Raw genomic sequence first — 25,499 nt, forward strand, 5'->3', positions numbered from 1 at the left:
CAAATCCAGTCACTGCAGACAGGGAGACAATTCCTGCAAAGACCCAGCCATGGGAACAAAAAACCAAGGGCACGTCTACCCATAGTGGGGACCAAGGGTGATCTACAATTCATCGTCATGAGTTCTTTTTGAATGAAAATGGCATTTGGGTTTAGTTTTAACCAATGTTTACTGAGTCCCTAACTTTGCACTAAACTCTGGGAGGGATACGTTCACATGCAGGCTCCTGGTACTCACTCAGGTATCTGTATTTGTTTTCAGGGATCAAGTCACAATTTTAGAAAATGTGTTGAGGCAGTACAACCTTTACACAAATTAGACACTGAGACACACTCAACTCTCTGAATAAAAACTTACACCCTATTGTGCCATATATAGAGCTGGCAGGAGACTTTCAGGACACAGAGTGAAAAATACACTGCTTAGTTAAGGATGGGGTCTCTACTTTCAGTCAAGTACAGACAAGGTAGAGCCAGCTGAGGATAAAAGTAGTATCTACCCAACCCAGAAAATAATCAAGCCTTTCTTGACAAGTTGAAAAAGCACAAGCTGTAGGTGCTTACATTATTATTTCTGCAATTTAGTCTTAGAGGATAAGAACTTCTTCAGTGTCCTGAGTTTGAGGGGTATGCATCCCAGAAGAAGAAAAAAAAAAATTAAAGTAGAACTTTGCAGCCTTCTTAGCTGATTTTACTAAGGTTTAGGAAAAAATCATACTCTTGGAAAGATCACTAGACACAAAATTCTAGACACTATACTAGGCACAGAACCACAAAGAGATGAACACAGGTTTCTTAGTTTTCACTCTCATCCTAAGCCTTTGTATGTTTTGGAAAGCAATAGAAAAGCCACCATTTACTCTAAACATTCATTTTTATAATGGATGATATAAATTCAGATGAGATTCCTTAAATACAGAGTTTAATGTTAATCATTAGGCAGAAATTTAGTGGCAAAGAATCCTTTGGCTAATTATGAGAACTTCTGCAGGTACCAGGAATGAAAGAAAACTAAAACACACACATACTTAATGCTTGTGTTAAGCAGAGTTTTCTGTCATGGAGCAGCTCCGGGAGGCTCCCCAAGGGCCTCCTTCAACGTCAGCACTGCTGACTTGTGCACACTTGGGGCCAGCTGCTACCACTCATGGAAAGTGCTGGACCCCACAGCAGACACAGGTCATCCAAACGGTCTAGGGAAACAGAAGACTCTGTGTCTTTAGCCCTCCAGTGCTGGTAACCCATACCTCCACAGTGAACACTGGAAAAATGATTTCCCACAGAAGGAAATCAAAGTTTGGCAGCTTTAGTAAGGACATTCTTTTCTCATTAATATGCTCCTTTGCTGAGTTCGCAGTATTCTGACCCTCCCCTTTCATTCTGCTCCCCGTTACTGGTCCTTACTGCAGATCTCATATTTGGCTGTTTAAGACAGGATCCTTGGGCAACCATACTTTCCCCGGTGATTCTCTTGCATTTGAAAGTCACATTCTTAAAAACAAATCCACATTTTGAAGTAACTTTGAAAATGCTTAAGAAACTTCAGAAACATGAACCCTGGCTGAGCTTGATACTGCAGCATTAAGACACAAAGAGATGGCAACGCTCCCTAAGGCTGTCCGTACCCTCCCTGCACACAGGCGACTGTGAGGCTGCCTCCGGATTAAAATAAAAACGGGGCCATGCCAATGGGCTTGCAGGGGCCCTCGTCTGTCACACCCGGCTTGTGAGAACTGACAGAGGCCACCCACTCTGCTCTAACCCAGATTTTAACACCTACCCAAGCTGACAATCTATTTAATCTGGCTTAGGATTCACTTCAAATTTGATTACTTTCTAGGTAGCAGTGTTAACAAGTAGCTCATTAATATGTATAAATATATAGCTTTTCTGAGAATTTAAATGCCCATGTCTTCCTCACCCCTCCACGCCAACAGAATTCCCTAGTGTTTCCTTACTTACAACAATCGAAATGGATGTGATAAACGTCAACTAAGGTCAGAATTTATTCTGTCCTCCCAACTTGAAGTATGTGTGTGGTTCATCTGTGAACTGTTCATGAAGCCTCAGAAAGTGAAGGCCACAGCACATTTTTCAAAACAAATCACTATCCGTGCCGAGTGGTGAGAATGCTCACTGCTCTCAGTGGTTCTATCAACAATCCAGGAAACAATGCAAAGTGAAATAAAAGTAGCTGACATTCACTGAGCTTTGTTCTAGAAGCTTTACACACAGTATCTCATGATCCTTGCAGTAATTTCCAACCTCAAGGGGTGGTTATGCCCACTTTACAGATGAGGAAGCTAAGGCATGACCAAAATCACAGGGTTACTTGGTGAGAGCTGGAATACAACGTCCACCCTCCAATGACACTTGGATAAAGACAAAAAACAAAAAAAGCAAACTCACTGCTGTCAAGTCAATTCCAAATCATAGCGACCCTAAAGGACAGAGTAGAACTGCCCCATAGGGTTTCCAAAGCTGTAATCTTTACGGAAGCGGACCGCCATATCTTTCACCCTCAGAGCCACTGGTGGGTTTGAACCACCGACCTTTAGGTTAGCGGCCGAGTGCTTTAACCACTGCACCATCAAGTGTTTTACTTGTATTAAAACTCAATTCTCCCAGCAACAACCACTGGGCCACCAGGGCTCATGAACTGGATATAACGCACTACATTCTGAAGGGGGGAGGCCACAATCTGCTTTATGCTGTACTGACTGCGTGCACTGTAAGTAAGGAGCCATTTCCCTTGTTAACAGTGGGAAAAAATGCGCTAAAAATCATGAGACTGTATACAGAGAACTATGCTGATGAGTGTTGTGGTGGTCATCGTAAAAACTGGACACAGAAAAATGCTGGATTTGCTCAGTGATGATGTTTTATGCCTACATTTCTCTGTGACTGTGAGTCTGAAATATTGTTAAACTTTACTCCTCGCTGTCTCCATGGCAATAACTGTTTTATTCACTCTGTGTTTGATAAGGCAAGGCTCCCAGGGACTGCAACAATCGTATTACAGCAAATTAAATAAAACATTACGTCCTCATGTAATTCATTCAAAGAAAGCCATGAAAAGTTACTCTATGATTGGTTAGTGATGACATCTGTCAGCTGCAAACACTGTTCAGACTTCTACACGGAAAGCCTAACTCCGGTAGTGCTCTTCAATCAGGACCATGACAGATGGCCGTACTGAAGAGAAAGGATATGAGCTTTTACTACTATAGCCTGGGTTCTGTAGATTTTGGTCATTAAAAAAAATTTTTGGTAATAGCCCATATTATATGCTGGCAATTATATAATATTTATGATTACATCACAAAGTACAGACCCAGAAATAATTCAATTATCTGTGTAATAAACACTCAAAATGAATTATTTAGGCCTAGATAATTTGGTTTGGTTATTTACATGAAATATAAGAACCAAGCTTTCGTTTCATTTGGAGGTATACAGGGGCACTAGTATTATGTGAGAGCTTTACTGGACTTTGTAGATATGGTTTTAAAACAAAATACTCATCTAAAATCAGACAAGACTACATTAGGGGTAGCAATGAACAAAATTTAGCTACAGAGACACATAGAAAGCTGTATCCTCGCTGAATTTGACGGCCTTCTTTCAAAAGACAAAAGTCAAAGGGCTCAAAAAAAAAAAAAAAGTCAAAGGGCTCATAATCAAATATAATTAGAAGTCATCATTCATTAGAAAATTGATGATCAATATATCTGACAGAATTTTGAAAGTCTCCATAAAGTACCCTGATTTTGTAAAAGGCTAAACTTTCATTTCACTTTAGAGTTTAACGCACCAAGCGTTAATTAATGCAGTCTATTTTAATTTTTTATTTTAAAATAAAGCGCAATCTCATTCCAAACACTAACCATCTGCATTATGTAACTTCTCCTTCTTCTAAAGAACAGAGTTTGACTTGGGTTCTCACCTTCTCCTGAAGCGGCCGGTTTGGCTGCTGGGGAAGCTACTCTCTTCAGACTCCCAGGACTTTCTGAAGAGCCGGGCTCCACGCTGAAAAGGGGAGGAAACCCTATTTTACTTTTTACCTTCACAGAAAATGGTGAAAATGACGCTGATTTTTTTCTTTTAAACCTGCTTAACTTTAAAACAATCCACCAAACTTTGAACAATCTACAGCTGATATAACTGCACCTGGCTAAGTTAAAAACAGGTAATGAAGTGTGTCACCACCTCCATCACCAGGCATGACTCTATGCTAACTTTCTTGTTCTCAGCACTTTCCTACGCTGCACACATAGCCTACGGACTGATCTATTTCAAAGCATGACTGATATGTGCGCATCGAATATTCTCGTGTTTTTATTCCGGAATATCTGTTTGGTTGGAATCACTAAACAACAGCCTTGTTACGGTTCCGTGCTGCAACAAGACCTAATGAAAAAGAGAATGAATTCTTCCAATTATGTGTTCATGAGTCTGGCACGGGACTAGGTACCAGACAGAAAGAGTCACAATCCCAACAAATCCACCGGGATGTTCCAGGTCTCCAAGTAGAACTCCCTCTTGCACAAGTCAGTAGAAAACAAGGTGCACAACTTCCACGAGGGAAGGAGAAACGACCACTCACCTACCTGCAGGAAGCTCCCTTCCTGTCCACATGTGCTCTGACTTTTGCAGTTAAAAGACAAAAGATTTCACAGAAGACGGAACAATCCTGCAAAACTCATTTTATCTGCAAATCTTAACCAGGGAAAACAATCATTCAATGCCTAAAATGTATATACCAGAGGCAGATAAACGCCCAAATACCTCGTTGATTTCCTGGTGGGCCCCGAAACAAGCTTCACATAGGACTTGGGGAACCAGCCCTTCTGGCCTTGGACTTCTCCAAACCACCACATGTCCTGCTGCTCCAGGACGGCGATGACGTCGTTCTTGTTAAAATTTAAATGGTTGTCTTTTTTGGCTCTCCAAGGATACAGGGCCTGCGCTTGTAGCCCCTCCACCTTTTCTCCCTTGTGTGGAACAACATAAAGGGGTTCTCATTATATCACGGTTTGTTATAAACGAGGCAGACGTAGATGCTGACATCTCTCCACAGCCACCTAGGGCCGCTGTTTCAACACAGCGGGGGAACTAGATGCTTCACCGTTTTCTCAGTAACTGCTCATTTCCACCAGTGAGATGAAAACCTGCCAGCCCATTCACAGGGCCAGGGTCTGGCCACCCAACCAAAAAAAAAAAAAACCCCGTTGCCCTCAAGTCGATTCCGACTCACAGCAACCCTGTAGGACAGAGTAGAACTGCCCCATAGGGTTTCCAAGGAGCGGTTGGTGGATATGAAGTGCCAACCTTTTGGTCAGCAGCTGAGCTCTTAACCACTGTGCCACCAGGTCTGGCCACCTAGAACCCTCTACTTAAACAAGCCAGGAGGCTCTATTGGTCCTGCTGCGCCTGGCTGCGTGTCCCATATGTTTTGGTTCTCTTTTCATTCTCAAGTTGTCCAGGGCACTTGCCCATGTCCAGTGTGACTTGGAGTGTAGCAGAGGATTAACAGGAATCTGATGAAGCCTCACAAGGTAATTCACTGACATCACAGTTCAGACCCAGGACACAGGTAAACTTGCTCCGCACTGTACTGTGCTTGCTTTAGTTTGTTTTTAGAGAAACAAGGACTTGGTTAACATACATTCATTGTAAGGAGAGGCTAGAATATACTCCTGGGATTTTACACAGTTAATCATTTATTCTACACATCGATGAAAAACATGCACCGTCTCTGTCTCCCAAACTTAATCTCAGCCAAGGCACTTTATTAGCCATAAAAACCAGTTGTCGAGTCGACTCCAACTCATGGTGACCCCGTGTATGTCAGAGTAGAGCTGTGCTCCACGGGGTTTCCAATGGCTGAGTTTTTGGAAGGAGATCACCAGGCCTTTCTTCCCAAGCAACTCTGTGTAGGCTCAAACCTCTAACCTTTCGGTTAGCAGCCGAGCGTGTTAACTGTTTGCACCACCCAGGGACTCTATAAAGCACTATAAAAATGGACAGGATGGTAGTATTAGCAAGGAACTCACAATAGATGGGGAAGAAAGATAAAAACAACTACACATGCCACCTGGCAGAATAAAACATGCTAAAAAGAGGTTCCACCTATTCACTGTGGAAACGGAGAAGAAAGGGTGGTGAACGTTGCCAGGGAGGGGTGGGGGAGATGTCACAGATGAGGGCCTTGCAGGACGAGAAGGGCTCTGAGAGCTAGGGCTTCGGAGGCAGGGCACTGCAAACCCAGGTCACAGCCCGGCCAAAGGCCTTGAGGTGGCACACTGCAGAGGGTCCAGGAAGAGGGGTACAATCCAGGGGTGCGTGTGGCCTAGTGTCGTGGAGGGGTGTAGGATGACCACAGTCCAGGGGTGTGTGTGGCCTAGCGTCCTGGAGGGGCGTAGGAGAAGCTGAGGCTGGAAAAGCCGGGAGAGGCATTTATTATCTTTCTTTTAGGGGGAGGGAAAAAAAAGCAACGTTGCATAAAACCATTACTAAAAAATAAAATAGCGACAACTTTCAGATATATAAGTAAATGGAAAGAAACAAAGGACAACACCCGAAAACAATTCATTCAGAACCAATTTGTACTTGCCTTTGGGAGTTATTTCACCTTGATATTTAACTACGATCATGTTGGATGAATGGAGAGTCTACAACGGGTCAAACAGTTTCTGCATCCACGTGGCTAATAACCTCTCAATCCCAGTCTTCATGGGTTCTCACCTTCTTAAACCTGTGGCGTCCCCATTTCCTTCTACCTTGGCTCTGCACTCCTTCGCATCCCTCAAAACCTTCTCGGGATTTCAAACACCCCCAGGGCTAAGCCCTCTACCTCTCACCCTCCCGGCCTCTGAGCCCTAACCCTCCTGATCACTCAGTTCTCTTGGCCCCTTTCACTTACCTCTCTGCCAAGAAGAGACCCCGGAGTCTGCCACTGCAGCTGCGCCCTCACTGCTGTTTCAGCATCTCTCACCCTGAGAAGCCTTACATGTGTCTGCCCTGTCAATCTTTTCACGTGGATGTGACCCAATCACCCATCCTGGGCTGAAATCCCAGGTCTGTCACTTACTGATTATGTGTCTATGGGCAACGGTTTAATCTCTCTAAGCCTCAGTTTCCGTATCTGTAAAACGGAGATGATACCTTCTTCGAAATGTTAACAAAGTATAATACCTGGGCACAGTGCTGCTCTAATAACGGTAGCAGTAGCTTGTTGTTGGCTGCCATCGAATTGTCCCCCAACTCATAGAGACCCCACACACAATGAGATCAGACCACTGTGATCCACAGGGTTTTCATCTGCTGATTTTTGGAAGCAGACTGCCAAGCCTTTCTTCCTAGCCTGTTTTAGTCTGGAAGCTCCACGGAAACCTGTTCAGCATGACAGCAACATGCAGGCCTCCACTGACGAGTGGTGGCCACGCTTGAGATGCACTGGCCGGAAATGGAACCCAGATCTCCTGCATGGAAGCCGAGAATCCTACCACTGAGCTACCACTGTCCTCCGCAGCAGTTCCCAAGCTGGGAAGCTGCTGGAGGATGCCAAAACAATGTGTAATCATCAATAGGAGATGCCGGTTAATTCTGGCCGTGCACCTCCTCGTCCTCCGTTACTGACGTCCTCGTTTGTGTCTCCTCCGGCCCTCGGGCCCTGTCCTGCTGAGAACGATGCCTTGCAGCACCACCTGAACTTCTTCTTTCATGTGCTTTTAAAGCCGTTTCCACCTCAAACCATTTGTACTCTCTGATACTTGCTCCACTGGGGACTCGGCTCGTGCTGATCCTGCTGGTTGGTCCTCACTCTGCCCTGCTCCTGTTCTTCCCCTTCACAAACCTTTCCACCTCTTCACCACTCACTCCTGCTTTACGCCTCTGCACTGGCTTTACCTAGTCTCTCCCAGGTCACAAACACGTTCTATTCCCCACACTGCGTGGTCTTTTCTTGGCCCTCACCGTGACCTTTAATGACCACACTGCCTTCTAGAGACGCCCCCTCCTCCTCCACCACCATCGACTGGGCATCTGACGCCAGCTAAGTGCTCAGTTGGGACAGATGCAAAGAGAGATGATACCTCCCTGTCTAGTAGCTCCTCTCCTATCACAGAATACACACAGGCCTGTGTATTTTCTATTTTCTCCCTTTATCCTCTCTCCTTTGGAGAGCTCACACATCTTTAGATCTGACTATTTTCTCTATGGGATGACCCCACTATATAACCCTTATCTTGCCCTCTCTCCCACCCTTCGGGTCTAACTTCCAAGGATCTGTCAGACAGAACTACCTGGAAGTTCCGCTTTCACCTTAAACTTGACGCATCTAAAACCCAATGCCCACCTCTATCTAGAAATTCATTTCCCTGGCTCCTTCCTTCATCTCCATCCCAGGCCTCTCCCTTTCTATCTTCCCCGTAGTCTCCCTCACTAAGTCGCTCTCCTCTCTAAGTCAGTGTCAAGGCTTGAACTATGTCCCCCAAAATGTGTGTCAACTTGGCTAGGCCATGATTCCCAGTATTGTGTGGTTGTCCTCCATTTTGTGATCTCATGTGATTTTCCTGTGTGTTGTAAACCCTAATCTCTATGATGTTAATGAGGCAGGATTAGGGGCAGTTATGTTAATAAGGGAGAACACAATCTACAGGATTAGGCTGTAACTTGAGTCAATCTCTTCTGAGATTTATAACAGAGAAGGGCAGAGAGGAGTGGGAGCCTCTACCACAAGAATGAAGAGCCAGGAGTGGAGCACATCCTTTGGACCTGGGGTCCCTGTGCTGAGAAGCTCCTAGACCAGGGGATGATTGATGACAAGGGCCTTTCCCGAAAGCCGATAGAGAAAGCCTTCCTCTAGAGCTGATGCCCTGAATTAGGATGGGTTGGGTTGAGCCTCCTAGGCTGTGAGAGAACAAACTTGTTTGTTAAAGCCATCCACTTGTGGCATTTCTGTTGCAGCAGCACTAGATGACTAAGACAGTCGGTAAATGGGAACTGACCTGAGCTCGGGCCTCCCTCACTTCCACCTGGATGACGGAAACAGCCCGACTTGCTCCGCTGCCCTGACGGCCCTCCCACCAACCTTTCTGCACGTCACCTGCAGGTGGCTCTGCCCAGTGCCCACCCTCAATTCCATCATTCCCCAGCTCCCTGGTTTTGTCCTATTTGGTTTGACTCATTATTTATAGAAATTAATTCACTCCTTTAACTTTATCGTATTAAGCAATAGAGAAATATTCACAACAGCTACCTTTATCCTTTCAGAAACGACTCATTCTTAGCAGAGCACTTAAGAGCTTCTCATAACCAGCAGCCAGTTTGTCTTCTCTGATAAATACTCAATGCTTTGGCCAAATGGATTGACCAGGCATGATTTTCCCTAAACACACTCTAGGATCTTCCACCTTGAAGCCTCTCCTCATAGCATGTTCTGTCTGATAAGCCAGTCCTCTCATTTTTAAATAAAGTCTTACCCTTCGTTCAAGACGCAGCTCAAATGCCACTTCTGCGGTGAAGAAGCTCCGTGGTCAATCCAGGGAGAAGTGTGCCCTCCTATGCGCCCTCACTATCGGCAGCACGTTCCTGGCCTCTTAAAAAGACTACTGGGGAAAGCATGAACTGGATCCCACACTGCTGGCTGACCCAGGTACATACGCAAGGCTCACTTCTAAATGACATCATCAACAAGCATCTACCCCATGTTCGGTTCGTTACCATGCTAAGCCCTTCACGCTCTCACTGAGTGCTTTTACCTGGCCTAACACAGGCGACGGAGAGGAGCCCGTGGCTGTGGCTGGAGTAAAGGCTGACCTCTGCCTTAACTGGCCAGCGCTGGGGACAGTGAGGGAGGGCTGGGCCGCCCACGCGTCCCAGTTATCCGTTTCTGGTTTCTCGCTCGTGCTGGTGGGCCACCTGGGAAGAAAAGCACAGTGCCATAAACAGCAGGACTTGCTAATGAACCAGCTTCTCACTCACAGCAAGCTCTGAGCCCACGTAACACCAATCCATTACATTTGTGTGGCTTTCTAAGTTAAAGCACAAAGAAGGGAAAGAATACAGGTTTGAGTCTGAGCTTCCCCACTAGAGACAAACTTCGGGAGATTGCAGTTTCTCTCAGTCTTGATTTCCTCACCGATCACGTGAGAACAATACACTGTCGGTTAGTTGTGAGGGGCACATGAAATGCTGGATAGGGCAACACAACAAAACCTGAGAAAGCCGGAACTTGTGTAATGTGGAAACCTGTCAGAGAAGGAAAACGCAAATATTTTCTGCTAAAACAAGCAATAGACAAGCAGCCATCTAAGATACAACTATTGGTCTCTCCTCATATGGAGCAAAAGAGAATGAAGGAAATCAAAGGCTCAAAAAAGAAACTAGTCCGTGGGACTAACAGACCCCATGAACCACAACCTCTTCAAACTTCAGACCAGAGGAACTAGGTAGTGCCCAGCTACCACTACTGACTGTTCTGCCCAGGGATACACAGAAGGTCCCGGATAGAACGGGAGAAAAATGTAGAAGAAAACTCAAGTTCCTAAAAAAGGCAAGACCTACCGGAAGGATAGAGACCAGAGGAAACCCTGAGGCTATCGCCCTAAAATACCCTTGGAGCTTGGAATTGAATCTATTTCTGGAGGTCACCTTTCAGCCAAAGAATAGATTGGCTTGTAAAATAATATCACCCATGAGTAATGTGCTCCCCTATACAACTAACTATATGAGACCAAACAGTCAACATTTACCCAAGAGCAAAGATAAGACAGCAGGGAAGGGACGGTAGGTTAATAGAAACAGAACAAACAGAATGGAAATTATGAGAATGCTGACACATTGTGAAAACTGTAACCGATGGCACAGAATAGTATAAAAACTGTTAAAGGGGAACCTAATTTGCTGTGTAAGCTTTCACCTAAAACACAATATTATTAAAAAAAAAAATACATTAAACAAGTGATAGAAAAGTGGTAAGACAGCACCCTGTCAAGGCGGAACACTTGTGAGCCCCAGATAAACAAGGCAGCCCCGTTGAGTCCCAGCTCTCACAAGTTTCACCTTACTCTGAAACTCTACAGCACCAGAGAAACATCCCCACAGGATTGCTATCATCAGCTGTAACAGCAATAACTAAACCAGGGAAAGGAAGTGGCACGCCACATATTAGCAGGTATGGGCTCAGCAGCTGGGGCTTCTGAACACCATTTCCCTGCTCATCGATCTTAGAGTAAAAACCTGTCATATGCCTGGACCCCGGTGACTATGAGTGGTCTCCTTAGAGCAACCAGCTCTCCAGGATCTCAGGGTCAGCTCCAATTCTGTGATTTTATCATTTTAAATGAAAATGTCAGCATGAGCGCAGATATATATGCAATTTACTTTTTACAACTTTATAAGACATACAGGAGCCTGCGCGGCACAAGCTTTGTGATCGGGTGCTAACCTAAAGGCTGGAGGTTCAAACCCACCCAGTGGCTCCACAGAAGAAAGGCCTGGAAATCTGCTTCTGTACAGACTGCAGCCAAGACAACCCTGAGCAGTTTGGCAAGGGGTTATAAGACACAGAACTAACTTGAAAATCAGAACCACACATCCTGGTTTTTGGTGTGGAAAACAGGATGCCCACAAGGTATGCTGGCCTGATCCACAGCAAAACCAAATCCTGGAAAACGCAGCATTTGTCTTCTACTTCAACATAAACTCTGGCTTAAAAAGTCAGACCTTTTAAACCAATATCGAGATGAGTTTCAACTTGGAAGTCATGGTAATAATAGGCCATTTTTCAAAAGCAGAGACTAGATGAGCAGGACCTTTGTCAGCACCCTGAACCTTCTCTGTGAAATTACAAGCATGAACAGCCTGCTGCTCCTGACACCCTTCCCTCCGCTTCCTCCTGCCCTTGGTCACCAGCCTCCTTTCTTCCCTGTGTCGGCTCCATCTGATCTTTCTCCTGCACTACATCTTGACTCCTTGCCTCCAATTTGTTTCTTCTGAGGTGATTAAACTTGAAAAAAATTTTAAATACTTATTCAAATCACTTTCACTCGCACGCTAGTATAAAATGTTTTCAGACAACCAGGCGTCTAAATCACGGCCCTATAACTGGCAGCGTGGACAGCGGATCTCACGGGGGGCACGCAGCCCTCATGTCAAAGCTCTGCTCACACACTGCTTTTTAATGGCACTTCCTGATTGATGACCAAGGACACAGAACCGACAGGGCCAAGAGCACGCAGCTCTTCACACCGCTGCTCACCGGCACACGGTTAATGTCAATGGGAAGCTTATAGAGCAAACAGCTGCCTAGCTTATTCAAAACCACATGACTGAATTCAATTTCTGAAACCCAGCAAAAAGAGATCCTATTTACATGCGGGAAATGACTTTGAACATTTGCTGACTGACATGGGTGTCAAAACAGATTATTAGGAAAGTCTATTTCTCCATTTCTTCCACAAGAATGAAAGATACAAATGCTCTAACTAAGCAAGATAATAGACTTTATTCTGTACTGTGCTAAGTCATTTTTTGGGGAATGATGTAACTAAATCCAGTTCAGAGAATATAATCCACAATTGGCTAATAGACCAGTCAGAGAAAGTGCTAATGAAAACAACCCAGCCCCTTCACTTAGCAGTACAACACAAGACCAAAAGAATGATTTAAAAAAAAAGGAAAAGATTACTAACTGGGATGTCAGAAACAAGCAGAAATAGCATGGCTACACGTACGTGGAGCTGAAGTCGGCCCAGTTGTTGGGGGTCGTGGAGGGCTCTGAGGAGGGCACTGCCAAGGGAGCGGGGGTCTCTCGCAAAGCCAGTTTGGGTGCAGGGGCGGACGTCGGGTCAGTCACTGTTTTGACTGGGGCAGGAACCTCATTTTCCGAGATTTTCTCTGCATAGTTTGCAGGGAACCATCCTGTCTTCCCTTTTAATTCTCCTCCAAGCCATCCGGGCTCTCCAGTTTGGCTCTCATCCACCTGCAGGAAAGTCACCGCGCTTTATGTATGTGGAAATAAATCAACCCAAATACACCAAACACGTTCCAGAGCAAAGCCCTAGGCCTCTGACCCTTTCAGACTGACCTGCTACATGGAGATATCTTCCTTTTATTCTTAGTCTAAGTGTCTGGAAAAATGGTCTCTAAACATTAATTGAAAAAACAGTGAGCTCTCACTTTTTATACTTTTTTAGCCTTTTCTTTTTCTAACCACGGCACTTAGGGTCTAAGTCCTAAAGTCCTAAGGCATGTCGCTTAAGTTTCTAGAGGTACTTTGAATTGGAAGGTGATCTAACAGGGTTCATCACACAAGAAGTCAGAGAGTTATTTTTTTTTAAAGTTTTTTTTTTTTTTACTCTCATTTATTATTTAAAGTTGAAAGCAAAGGGTGCAATCAATATAAATTTAGTAATCTAAATACTCTGACAACTAAGCAGGATTTATTCAGCTTAGGGACAAGGACGGGAAACAACACGGGCTTGGATGATCTCCACCGGAGGCAAAACCCCACAGACACACGATGAGAACACTGAGGGAGTGATTTTTACACACAGCAACAATCAATTTTATTAAGGTCCTAGAGTTTTCTTTCACATGAACTTAACTTTAATGCTCATAAAAGTACGCATGAGAATACAGGACTCTGCTGTTTAAAATTTTCACAGAGGCTACTTATTACACCAAGTGCTTGTAATGTTTGCATTTTGTTTTAATTCCGACTCAAAAGGATTATTCAAAATGGCCGAACTGACTCTACTGCACTTTACAAGCTGCCCCACTATTTTATGAGCAACAGGGGAATGAGTTTGGAGTCCAATCACATTCACTATTAGAAAATCCTTTTCATTATTGTAAGTCCAAATAATGGTCTGTCAGAGACCCTATCTTACTCTCACCCCTTCATACCCTGTCTAAGGAGATAAGACACCCAACACTTCACTGGACACTCATGTTGTTGTTTAGGAATCAAAGAAATGAGTGGCTAGTGTTGTATACAACAACGATACTGAAAAAACCAGCAAAATACCAGTTTTCTAATCTATTCAAATACTCAGTTTAAAAAGGGCGGGGGGCCAAAAATACTACTAAACAAACCAAATGTCTATCTGTATTCAGTGTACAGTAGAATGATAGGATATAGTCTTCATTAGCTTATGTGGATTTAAAAAAAATCCTTGGGGAACGGATGGAGAAAGTAGAATTCATGGCTTACTAGTTAATACTACACGTTATTTACAAAATACTCAGTAAGCAGGGGGTATTTGTTTGCTGTTTCATCATACAAAACCTTTATTTTCAAGGATAAAAGTCACAGTGATCCTAAAGGACAGAGCAGAACTGCCCAATAAGGTCTCCAAGGAGCAGTTGGTAGATTCGAACTGCTGACCTTTTGGTTAGCAGCCGTAGCTCTTAACCACTGTATCACCAGGGCTCCTACTGTTGAGAATTCTCCAAACAACCAAGGAGTTCCCTCAGGTAGAGTGCACTAACGCTTCCAAAGGTTCTGCTTTTCTTGTTAACATGTCTCTTAGGTATGAACACTTAGCAGCTATTCATTCAAGTCTCCCACAGTTTTATTCTTTCTTTCCTTTTTCCGGGCAGCCTCAGCTGTTTCTCTAGATGAGGATTTAAGATGGTATTTTCCCCCTTGGATCTTATTTTGTGCTAACACCAAGTGGCTATATGCCTTTCCTTCCTCGTTTGTATTTACTGCTGATGTTGCAACACATTTTAACTTCACAGCTGCTCCATACTGGAAACAGCTGTTTCTAGGCCAGGTCACACTGGAGCCTCCCTGACTTCTCAAGTTCATCAACCAGGTTCTACTGCCCTTGCTTCTATTCTGGGACCAAGGACGGCACCAGGGAGGAGTGAGTTAGGAACCTGAGCCAAACACACAACAAGGCCTCAGGACCGCAGGATGCAATGATGGAGGCAGGGCTCTGCAGTTAGGCTGCTTCCATCTAAACACTGATTCCACAACTTGTTAACTGGTTGACTTGACTTTGGGCAAGTCTATTATCTTGGTGCCTCACTTTCTTCATCTGTAAAATGGGGGTAATCAGAGTACCTATCGTGCCATGGCTGTGGTAAGGGCTGATTATATTTAGAACACTGCCTAGTACATAGGAAGTATTTAATGACAGATTTTTAAAAGCCACCTCTCCTGCTGTCCAGCTCCGACTCTGTGCTGCAGTTCCCTCACCCGGGCTTTGGTCCTGTTCTGAAGCCTGGCCTCTACTTCCCCCTCGTGTAGATAACAATCTGGGCTGGGCATTTCCTGCTCCAGGAACATGCCTGGAACTTCTAGGATTGTCTTCCTGCCAGTAATCCTCTAGGGGCTGAAGTTCAATTCCTGACCACTGCCTGTCTGGGGCTCCTACCGGTCTGTCCAAGGTGGGCCTCTTTGATTTCCAACTGTTTTATTTAATTATGTCCTATATAATTAATTTATTTAGTAATATCCCTTAGACACAGTGGAAGCGGATCTGAAGCCCTGAGGGACTGCTCCACCCCATGGGCAGGTCTAGCTCACACCCTAGTTAACTGACCACACCCAGTCCTGTCACCCAGATATGACAGAAGGAATCCCACTACTGGAGGGAGGATGGGGTGGGGCACCTCTCCTCTCTGCAAGCAAGAGTTCCCCCCATCCCTAGGGGCAATAACGAGCTCAGTATTTCACTTTTAACCACTGAAATTCACCCAATCAGCTGTGGCCAAAAATAAACCCAATCCATTTGATTTATTCTTACAGAAACTCACTAATTTTAGTGGATAATTAAAATTTAATTTTAAGGAAGATATAATAAAAAGTCACTCTTAAGCTGTAAATTGTATTAACCACTTAGAAAAAGCACAAAGATCAACATGGGAAGATAAAAAAAAAATTTCTTCCTGGATTTGGGAAACTTTATCCAAAATGCCAATCCAACTGTGGGAAAAAACTACACAAAATTATGATAGACCCAGAAAAGTTAGGCAAACTTCTACAGAAGTGGCTGGCTATAATGCAGACTTCTACATTAAGTAGATTCATCTGCCAGTGGCTGTAAGTCAGGCGAATTTTAATATTAATGGTATCATCTTAATGCAATTTCAGTTAACCAGGCCCACAGCACCACCACAAAGCAAGAGGTCTTTCTAGTGGAGCATTATCAAAGTGGGAAGCACAAACCCCAGATACTGCTTACATATCTGAGAGTATGTTACAGAGCTGTTGTTGTTGTTAGGTGCCGACCCTATGCACAACAGAACCAAACACTACCTGGTCCTGTGCCATCCTCACAATGACTGTCATGCTTGGGCCCATTGTTGCTGCCACTGTGTCAGCCCAACTCGTTGAGGGTCTTCCTCTCTTTCGCTGACTCTCTACTTTACCAGGCATGCTGTTACAGAGTTAGCCTACAAAATGTCAGTAATTGTACTTAGTAATGAACCCTGCACACAGTAGGGTATTGATGCAATGGTCACATGCAGATAGCCACTATCAGGTAGGTTCAAGTCCATACCTAAAGCCCAATAATAATCAATAAATTGCTTAATATACACCTCTTTTCTCAACATTTGTATGTTTAATGTCTGCCATCTTTGCTAGGTAGTGTTAGTATTTCTAAAATCTCTGACCTGATCATAAAGAAGGGACACAAATTCCGTCTTCCCTCACAGCACAACAAAACACATGGATGGCAAACAGGTTTCACTCGTGTACCAACTTGGACTGGCAGGCAGTGGTGGCCTGGATGTGTGGAGGAGGAACGCAGGCAGCAGTGGGACACGTCTCACGCTTTTGCTAGCTCAAAACAGACCGTTTCCCCTAACACTCCTAAAGGGACAGTTTCTCCAGCAAGAGAACAAGAAGGAAGAGATCGAGTTCAAGTTTTTATAAGAGTAACACTAAAAAAAAACTAAACCAAACCCATTGCCGTCGAGTCGATTCCGACTCATAGTGACCCTACAGAACAGAACAGAACAGAACAGAACAGAACAGAACAGAACAGAACAGAACAGAACAGAACAGAACAGAACAGAACTGCCCCACAGAGTTTCCAAGAAGCGCCTGGTGGATTGGATCTGCCAACCTCTTGGTTAGCAGGTGTAGCTCTTAACCACTATGCCAACAGTGTTTCCAGAGTTAACACTAAGTTAGAAAATAAAAATTTCCAGAATGGATTGACTGGTTGATGGCTGATACATAGTAAATAAGTCCCTTCTTCTTCCTTGGAAATTAATAAGAGGATATTTTCCAGAAATGATTTAGGATTAATCCTGACAGGAAAAAGAGATTAAGTTAGATCAGTGGTTCCCGAAAGGGACTCCCTAACAGAACCACCTGCACTGGACTGTGAATGCCATATACGGATTAAAAGTTCCCAGAATCTCTGGGGGTGAGCCCTGGAATGTTAGTTTGTTTTTCCTAAGCTAAGTAATTCTGATGTACGCAGCTATGTCCAAGGACCGGGATTTTAGAACCACTGAGTTAGATGATCTCTAAAAATGTCTTCCAGACTGTGTTCTTAGGGTAAATCTCAACAAAACAGCACTTAGCAGAGGCCTTTTAATTTCTAATACTATCCCAATATATTACGGAAGTCAAATTTGATTTGTTCACCCTTCAAGTACAGGGACTCCTAGATCAGAAGAGAGGCCATGTATTTCCAGAGTTTCTAAGCCTTAGCTGTCAAGGTCAAACTCACTAAGAAGCTTCCAGTAAAGAAGTCTTTTTCATGAACACCTCAGTTCACACTGGTTCCTTTCCTCTCAAATTCCTAGCAGTTACAGTGAGCATTCATGGAGAACTTCAGCACAGACTTGCTGTATGTGCTTCTCCCGGCTTTTCTAAAAAGATTTTAAACATACGAATGGCAGATACAGAAGAAGTCTACTAGCACAAATGGTTAAGCGCTCGGCTGCTTCCCTCAAGATTACAGCCAAGAAAACCCGATGGGGCAGTTCTACTCTGTCACATGAGGTTGCTTTGAGTCAGAAGCAACTCAATGGCACAAAACAACAACAATATGGCAGCTACCACCTTATGTTTTTTTTTGTATCATCAACATTTAGAACAGGGCTATGTATAAAATATTACATCGAATTTTCATGAACCATGAAAAGTATTTTTGGAGAAAAGCGAGCTCATTCTCAAGTTTCATCAAAATCTTTCTTTAAAGCCCCTCCCCAAGACTTCCTATATTAAAAAGGAATTTTTTTTTTAAGACTTGTGTAACCTAATATGTACCGTTATTTTTCAAAAAAGTTTGAGAAATCCGAGATTCTAATGATGACTGTGTCCACAAAAGTAAAAGTCAACCCTTGATGACTCAACCAAGAGACGGACAGTGATGTTCTATTACACGATTCTCATGCTCACATTTCTTAACTGCAAACTTCATGAAATTAAAAAACATAAAAATTGTTGCTATTACATATCAATTTCCACTTTTTGCACTGATTTATATCCTCACATATACTGCTGAATGGATCTGAAGTGTCATGTCGCAGTTTGTGCACAATGAAGACACTGCTGTTCCTTCAGCAAGTCAACAAATCACACCTAATGGTAGACTCCACACTTCGTTACGTATTTGGGATGTCTGAGGTAATGTAAACGCCAATCCAGAGATGGGAAGGTTCTCTGCTATACTCGTCTCTAAAGTCAGAGTTTTTTTTTTTTAGTTTTTTTAAAAAGTTACAAATGTAGTATATATGTAAATAAGAAAATAATGTAGAAGTATACAAAATCAAATGGGAAAGCCCTTCTTTACTGCCCAGCGGTAACCACTATTAACAGCATGATGCATATATTTTAAGACTGTTAACCATGCATATACAAACACCCACACATACACACATAGAGTTTTAAACAAAAATGCAATTACACTCTACATATTGTTTCTGCTTTTTCACTGGAGAGCTTATTTGTATATGTAGATCTACATAATTTTGTAATGTCTCACTGTATTTATTTTGGCTAAGCATAGTTTATTGAGCCATTCTTTTACTGATGGACATTTTGCTGTTTTCTGCTTTTACCAACAACACTGCAGTGAACACTCATGTACATATGTATCTGAGCATTTACCAAAAACAGCCTATGGGAGAGGAAAAAGAGGAATTTCTGGGTCAGGATGAATGGGAGTTTTAAATTTTAAAATTGCCAAATTGCCTTCCAAATGGTTTAACCAATTTATACAAACCTGCTCACAATGTGTATTTGTCTCCATTTTCCTTTATTCTTGACAAAGGTGGATATTATCAAACTTTTAAACTTGCTCATTTGACAGATAAAGAAAAATGCCACCTTGTTTTAATTTGCATTTTCCTGATCACCATGGAAGATAAGCATCTTTTCACATATTTTTAAAAATCATTAACTTTTCTTCACCTGTGAATGTTTCTTCATGTCCTCTACCAATTTCCAAGGTTTGTGCCTCTTTTTCTTATTAGCTGTTTCTGTAGTAAGGCTATAACCTTTTATATTTTACAGTTCAGAAATTCCAATTTTTTATACTGTCAATCTTTGTCTTTTATGTCTTCTGTTTTTTTGGTGGCTTAGGAAGGCCTTTCTTAGCCACAAAATTATTCCAAACCTCTCCTTTTTTTTCTTTTAATATTTTTAGAATTTTATCTTTTAAGTTTAATCTACTTGGAACCTATTTTTGTCCATGGCCTGAGATGGAGACTTGACCTAATAACTTGCTAAATGCAGAGTCTTCAAAGTAGTATTAAAAATGGCATCTCAAAATGAAACCAGATACAAACTCAGCATTTACACTTTTTTTTAAGCACAACCTACTACACAAATTCAAACATATTTCTAATGCCACAACAACACCCAAGGATATGCATACTTACACAGGATTAAAGTGATCTAAAAGAACAAAACATTGAATAAGATGCAGACTTCCTGACAGTTAATGGCACTTACCCATTCCCCTTTAACCTCCACCAGGAAAGCAAAGGTTTGAAAGCAAGGCAGAATACATGTTTAATGCAACGTTTTATTCTTACCAGTGTATCTAAACTCTATTCATCTAATTAAGCTGCTGGTTAAACTAGCCAGCTGCAGGCAAGATTACTGTGACAGGATTAGGATCACAGAACAGCCCCAAACACGCTCCCCTGAAAAACAGTGACATTTTCTCATGAGGCTACAGGGCATCTATAGCATTTCTGTATCGCAAACGTTGTCTTATGAAAAAGACACGAGCCTTACTTCCCTGCACCTTGTGCTGCGATGAAATCCAGTTTCGAAAATGTCAGGCTTTTTCTTTTTTTTACAACGTAAAACATGACTTTGTAATGAGACCCTATCTAAAGCCACTCTGTATTTTTTAGATTTCTGTTATTGCAGGGTATTTGTATATTTTACAACTAATTTGCTTTAAAAGACATAACATTTCAAATATGAGGCAGTATGAGTAAAGTAGATTTGGAGCATAAGAAAACACAGAGTAGGATTCCGGAGATGGTGACGTAAGAAGGGAGCTTAGGAACTACCCCAGTTAGGCTTTGCATGGACGTTCACGTGGACAGGGGATGTGCCTCAATTTAGAAGACACCCACAATCCTTTCTGAAAAGAACGAGTGAGCTGGCAACCCGCATGCTTCAGGCAGTCAGTGTGGAGTGTATCCGAAGAGAGTTTTTAATTATTGTTAAGGTGATTTTGACTTTTAAAGATTTTGGACCTTTGGGCTTGACTCCCTTATTTCCGGCCCATGGTAATTAGAGAGAAAGCAGCTATCAGAAAACGAAGGGAGAAGGGATTGATTTCTCTGAGTGTCATACACACCGTTTCTTCTATTTCTGCCCATTTTAAGAGCCCATCTTCCCTCACAGAGGTGTGATGCCACACACTGGATGGGCACGTGAGTAAAGACACACAGTCCTAGAATGAGAAACTTGTCTGGTTCAATGTGTAACTTTAGTTGTCCTTTTAAAACTCTGAATGGGTCCCATCTTTTTAAAAAAAAAAAAAAAAAAAAAGCTAGTATCAATGCAAAGTCCAACCACTTCTAAGAATTTTATTCTTAAATGAACAGCTAGATTAAGGAGCTACTGTTTCCTTCTAGAAAATAATCTAGGTCAATCACATTGCTTTATTTTCTTTCTTAGGGCTGTTACTATAGTAAGTATAGTCAATTGTAATCGTAAGAATATTATGACATTATCAGAATTAAAAGAACCATGACAAAACAAAATTCTGGACTTTTTCCTCAGTTAATAATGTATATGCAGCAGGAAAGCAAATTCATTGTATTTAATTCATCACTTTTCATATAGTTCACAGAATTAAAGGGGAGAAAGGTGCTTTGATCCAAAGATACAAAAGTTATAACTGGCAATCGTGAGAATGATAGGGCATTTTGTGCTCAAAAGTATTTAAAACAATTATGCTAAGGCTGCGAGCAGAACACATTTTATTTAGCAACACTATTTAAAAATGTTAGGATAAGTTTTTAAAAGGTCATCTTTCATTCTATTAGAAAAGGAAGAAGATTTTGCCTACATATCAATAACCCTGAGGCCAGATTATGGGATTTCATACTTGTAAAAAACTGTCAAATAAAGTACAAAAGAGAACAGGTGATAACCAGCACCGGAAACCGCTCTCTCCAGCGTCTTTCTTACCATGACTATATCCCCCGGCTGAATGGTGATCTCATCATGACTTCTGGACTCAAAGGGGTACAAGGCTCGGTAATACACCACCTTTACATTCTCCTGGGTGGAAATTGTGAGTGGAACTTTTTCTGTTTACAGAGGGGGGGACAAAAAATAAAACATTACCTGGAACGGAAACGCACAGCAAGGCAAGTACCCACCATCTCCTCTGCTACCTTCGCACCTGGGCCAAAAATTTCTGAAACACGGATGCCGAAGCAGGACCGACTGATGTTGGCACTCAGCCCATCAGAGAGGTCATTAGCAGACTCTCCTGGACAAAGGTCAGGCACTGCTGTGAGCTCTAGGCAGTCTACAGGGCCCTTCACTCTGCCTCTTAGTGTGGACCAGAGCCGTGCACTTCTGTAGAGCATCAATGCCCCTCCTCCCACCCAGCCGAGGGGCACAATCCAGAAGTTAGGAAGTGACCCAAAGTCTGAATCCACCAAGGAGGAAGTTCACTTGGAAAGGGGCAAAAAAATACAACTTTCCTTTTTAAAAAACCATGGAAATGACATAAGTGTTAATTTCACCAAGAACGGTTATTACCAATAATTCCTGGTAAAATAAGTGTTACTCCGCATTTCTTAGGAAAAAAAATAGTAATAATCCTAAGGACCCAGGATAAAAAGAATTCAGATTTTAAATGAAATAAAATTTGAAAAATGCATGCAAGCAGAGGCTCTTTTGGGTTCTGGTTAATAACTAATAACAGCTCTCGAGCTTTTATACCCCAGAGCTGCAGTACTTTGACATATAATTATCTTGTCTGAAAGGCAGGGTGGTGGTATTATCGCCATGAAGTCTTCAAGTGCATGATACACAAAATTTCCCACTGACTGAATGGGGGAAAATGTTCTCATTCTATGCCAGGAGGAAGGACAAGGGACTTAAATTAATTGCCTAGGATGAAGTAACGGTGATCACAAAACACATAAAATCAACAGTTTACCACACAGAGGGAAAAACAATCACTTTCTTCAGATAAGTATTATTTGCAAAGCCGTACAGTATTACAGAGCCATGTAAACATTTCGAACACACACTACAGCTTGCATCCAATATTCTATAACTTCTCCTAGCTATTTCAAATTAGGTATCTTTCATTTATCAGTTTTATAAAGAGGTGCCTTATGGTCAAAGGGCAAAAAAAAGAAGGCACTCTTCTCAAAAGGTGTAAGGACAGCTGAATGCAGTGCAGACTGAAAGCCACATGAGCACAGGCAATGGGGAAAAGCCACACTCCCTGCTGCTGAAACAGCCCAGCCATTCCCAGGGAAAATACCAAACTGGGGAAGCTAAAAGCTCTTCCTGCAGGATGCACAGGTGTGTGAATGGGGCTCAGCAATGGGACTTCACGCCATTTTGTTAAGTCCTTAAAAGACTTCTGGATGCAAGTGTGATACAGCTGGTGAGAATTAAACAGACACCTAACGACTCTAGAGGAGTCCCTGTGTACTAACCAAAAGGTTGGCACTTGGAATCCACCCAGAGTTGTCTTGGAAGAAAGACCTGGTGATCTACTTCCATAAGGTCACCAAACAAAAAACCAAACCCATCGCCATCGAGTTGATTCCCACTCATGGTGACCCTACAGGAAAGAGCAGAACTGCCCCATAGAGTTTCCAAGGTGTGCCTGGTGGATTCAAACTGCAGGCCTTTTGGTTATCAGCCATAGCTCTTAACCACTGCGCCACCAGGGTTTCCTTGAAAGGTCACCAAAACCAAATCAAACCCAGTGCCGTCGAGTCGATTCCGACTCATAGCGTCCCTATAGGACAGAGTAGAACCGCCCCATAGAGTTTCGAAGGAGCACCTGGCGGATTCAAACTGCCGACCCTTTGGTTAGCAGCCACTGCACTTAAACACTACACCACCAGGGTTTCCTGAAAGGTCACAGCCATTGAAAATCCTATGGAGCACAGTTCTCTGACACACATGGGGTCACCATGAGTCAGAGTCGCCTCCGTGGCAATCGGTTGGTTAATGGTGCTAGAGAACAAACAGCTTTGAATAAATCAACTGCACTATCCAAAAACAGAGGCTGGCCTTCTCATTCCTACTGGTTAGCGAAGATGGGGTCTGATAACACATGGAAATTTCTCTAGAGGTTCTAGGTGAGAAGACGACTCATTTTCTAGCATGTTCTTCCCTCCATTACCTGCGGTGGACCAGGGTGCTTGAACAGCTGGCTTAGCTGGCTCTGGCTGCTGATGGAACAGCCGACTCAGCTTGTCCTGCATGCCTTTCTCCTCACTGTCCTTCTTTTTGACGCTTTCGTCCCTTTTCGGTCTCTCTTCATCGTGGAGTTTCCTCGGCCGCTGGTGCTCGTCCTCTCGCTGCACGTGCTCAAGCCACTGCTTGTCCCTCTCCTGGGCTCGTCTGCCAACAGAAAGACTTGATTACAGCAACAAAGACATTTCAGTTCCACACGACTTTGTCTCTTCTCACGGAAAAGCCTCATCTAGTCAATGGACCCTCAGCATCAAGGGGACATTGTTCTTCAGACAGAGCAATCTGAGTGGATGAAAAAACGCTCTCGGGGTTCCAAATCAGAGCCAGACAATGGCACAGGGTGTAGGAAAACACAGAGAGAAGACTTCTGACCGATTTTATAACAAAAATACTTCTCAATTTTAAAACTGGTATTTACTAAAAATATAAAAAATTCAGTCCAAAGGACTAATGGACCACAACTACCACAGCCTCCACCAGAGAGAGTCCAGTACAACTAGATGGTGCCCAGCTACCACCACTAACTGCTCTGACAGGGATCACAACAGAGGGTCCCAGACAGAGCTGAAGAAAAATGTAGAACAAAATTCTCACTCACAAAAAAAGACTAGACTTAATAACCTGATAGAGGCTGAAGAAACCCAGAGAGTATGGCCCCCATACATCCTTGGTCAGCAGCCAAGCTCTTAACCAGTATAACAGCAGGGATCCTTCTACTCTGTAGGAATGTGAAATTTCAGTGCAGTATAGTGAGGAGCCCTGGTGGCTCAGTGGTTAAGAGGTTGGCTGTTAGCCAAAAGGTCAGCAGTTCTATCCACCAGCTGCTCCTTGGAAACCCTATGGGGCGGTTTTACTCTATCCTAAGGGGTCACTATGAGTCAGAATTGACTCAACAGCAACGAGTTTGTGTGTGTTTTGGTATAGTTAACAATAAAAGCATTTTATAAATTTCGAGATAAAGGGATAGAGTTAGAGTAAATCAGCACATACAAAGAGCTAAATAATCCTTAATCCACCCCCAAGAAAACCACAAAATAGTCTAAATTGGTCACTTACCCACTGGCATTAAAAAAAAAAAAATCAGACCACTATACTATACATAATAGTACAGTAGTCTGATTAAACAAAACTGTATGTAATAGTTACATCCCCACTCACATTCCCATACACACACACGCACACACAAATACTACATACGTCAGTCCTAACAAAACACGCGTGAGTCCAGGCAGTTTAACTGAGTTCAGCCCAATATGAACTTGCCTAAAGTATCTTATTTCTTCATCTTTTTAGTCTAATTTCAATAACCAGATTTTATAATTTATAGCATATCATTGAGACATTTGGTCACTTTTGCTTCTCAAGAGTCTAAAATTAACTGAAACTTTAAAAGCAAATATCCAATAACAAAATCAGACACCCCAAAAGTTAAAATAAATTGCTGCAATTTACTACAGAAAGTTAAAAAAAAAAAAAAAAACCCCACACACAAACATTCAAACAAAAACGTGTCTGTAGATAAGCATCGATGACAAATCTTCTCTTTTTGTATTCAACTTTAACTGGCAGCTGAGAAAAAGAAGAAAGAGGCC

The 25,499-nt window shown here is 42.8% G+C and overlaps 1 protein-coding gene across 5 annotated transcripts in view; it reads right to left on the reverse strand.

Annotated features, from left to right (window-relative positions):
- Positions 1-25,499, reverse strand: part of ITSN1 (intersectin 1) — a 229,548-nt gene that overhangs the window by 73,008 nt on the left and 131,041 nt on the right. For all 5 annotated transcript variants that reach the window (XM_049858659.1, XM_049858660.1, XM_049858661.1 and 2 more), the window contains 6 exons: positions 23,834-24,054; positions 21,640-21,761; positions 12,740-12,987; positions 9,764-9,923; positions 4,788-4,993; positions 3,946-4,028 (listed from right to left, as the gene is read on the reverse strand). In XM_049858659.1, coding sequence (XP_049714616.1) covers positions 3,946-4,028; positions 4,788-4,993; positions 9,764-9,923; positions 12,740-12,987; positions 21,640-21,761; positions 23,834-24,054 — 1,040 coding nt within the window. The remainder of the gene's footprint in view (positions 1-3,945; positions 4,029-4,787; positions 4,994-9,763; positions 9,924-12,739; positions 12,988-21,639; positions 21,762-23,833; positions 24,055-25,499) is intronic.

This window comes from Elephas maximus, chromosome 18 (genome assembly GCF_024166365.1).
Source record: "Elephas maximus indicus isolate mEleMax1 chromosome 18, mEleMax1 primary haplotype, whole genome shotgun sequence".
NCBI lineage: Eukaryota > Metazoa > Chordata > Mammalia > Proboscidea > Elephantidae > Elephas > Elephas maximus.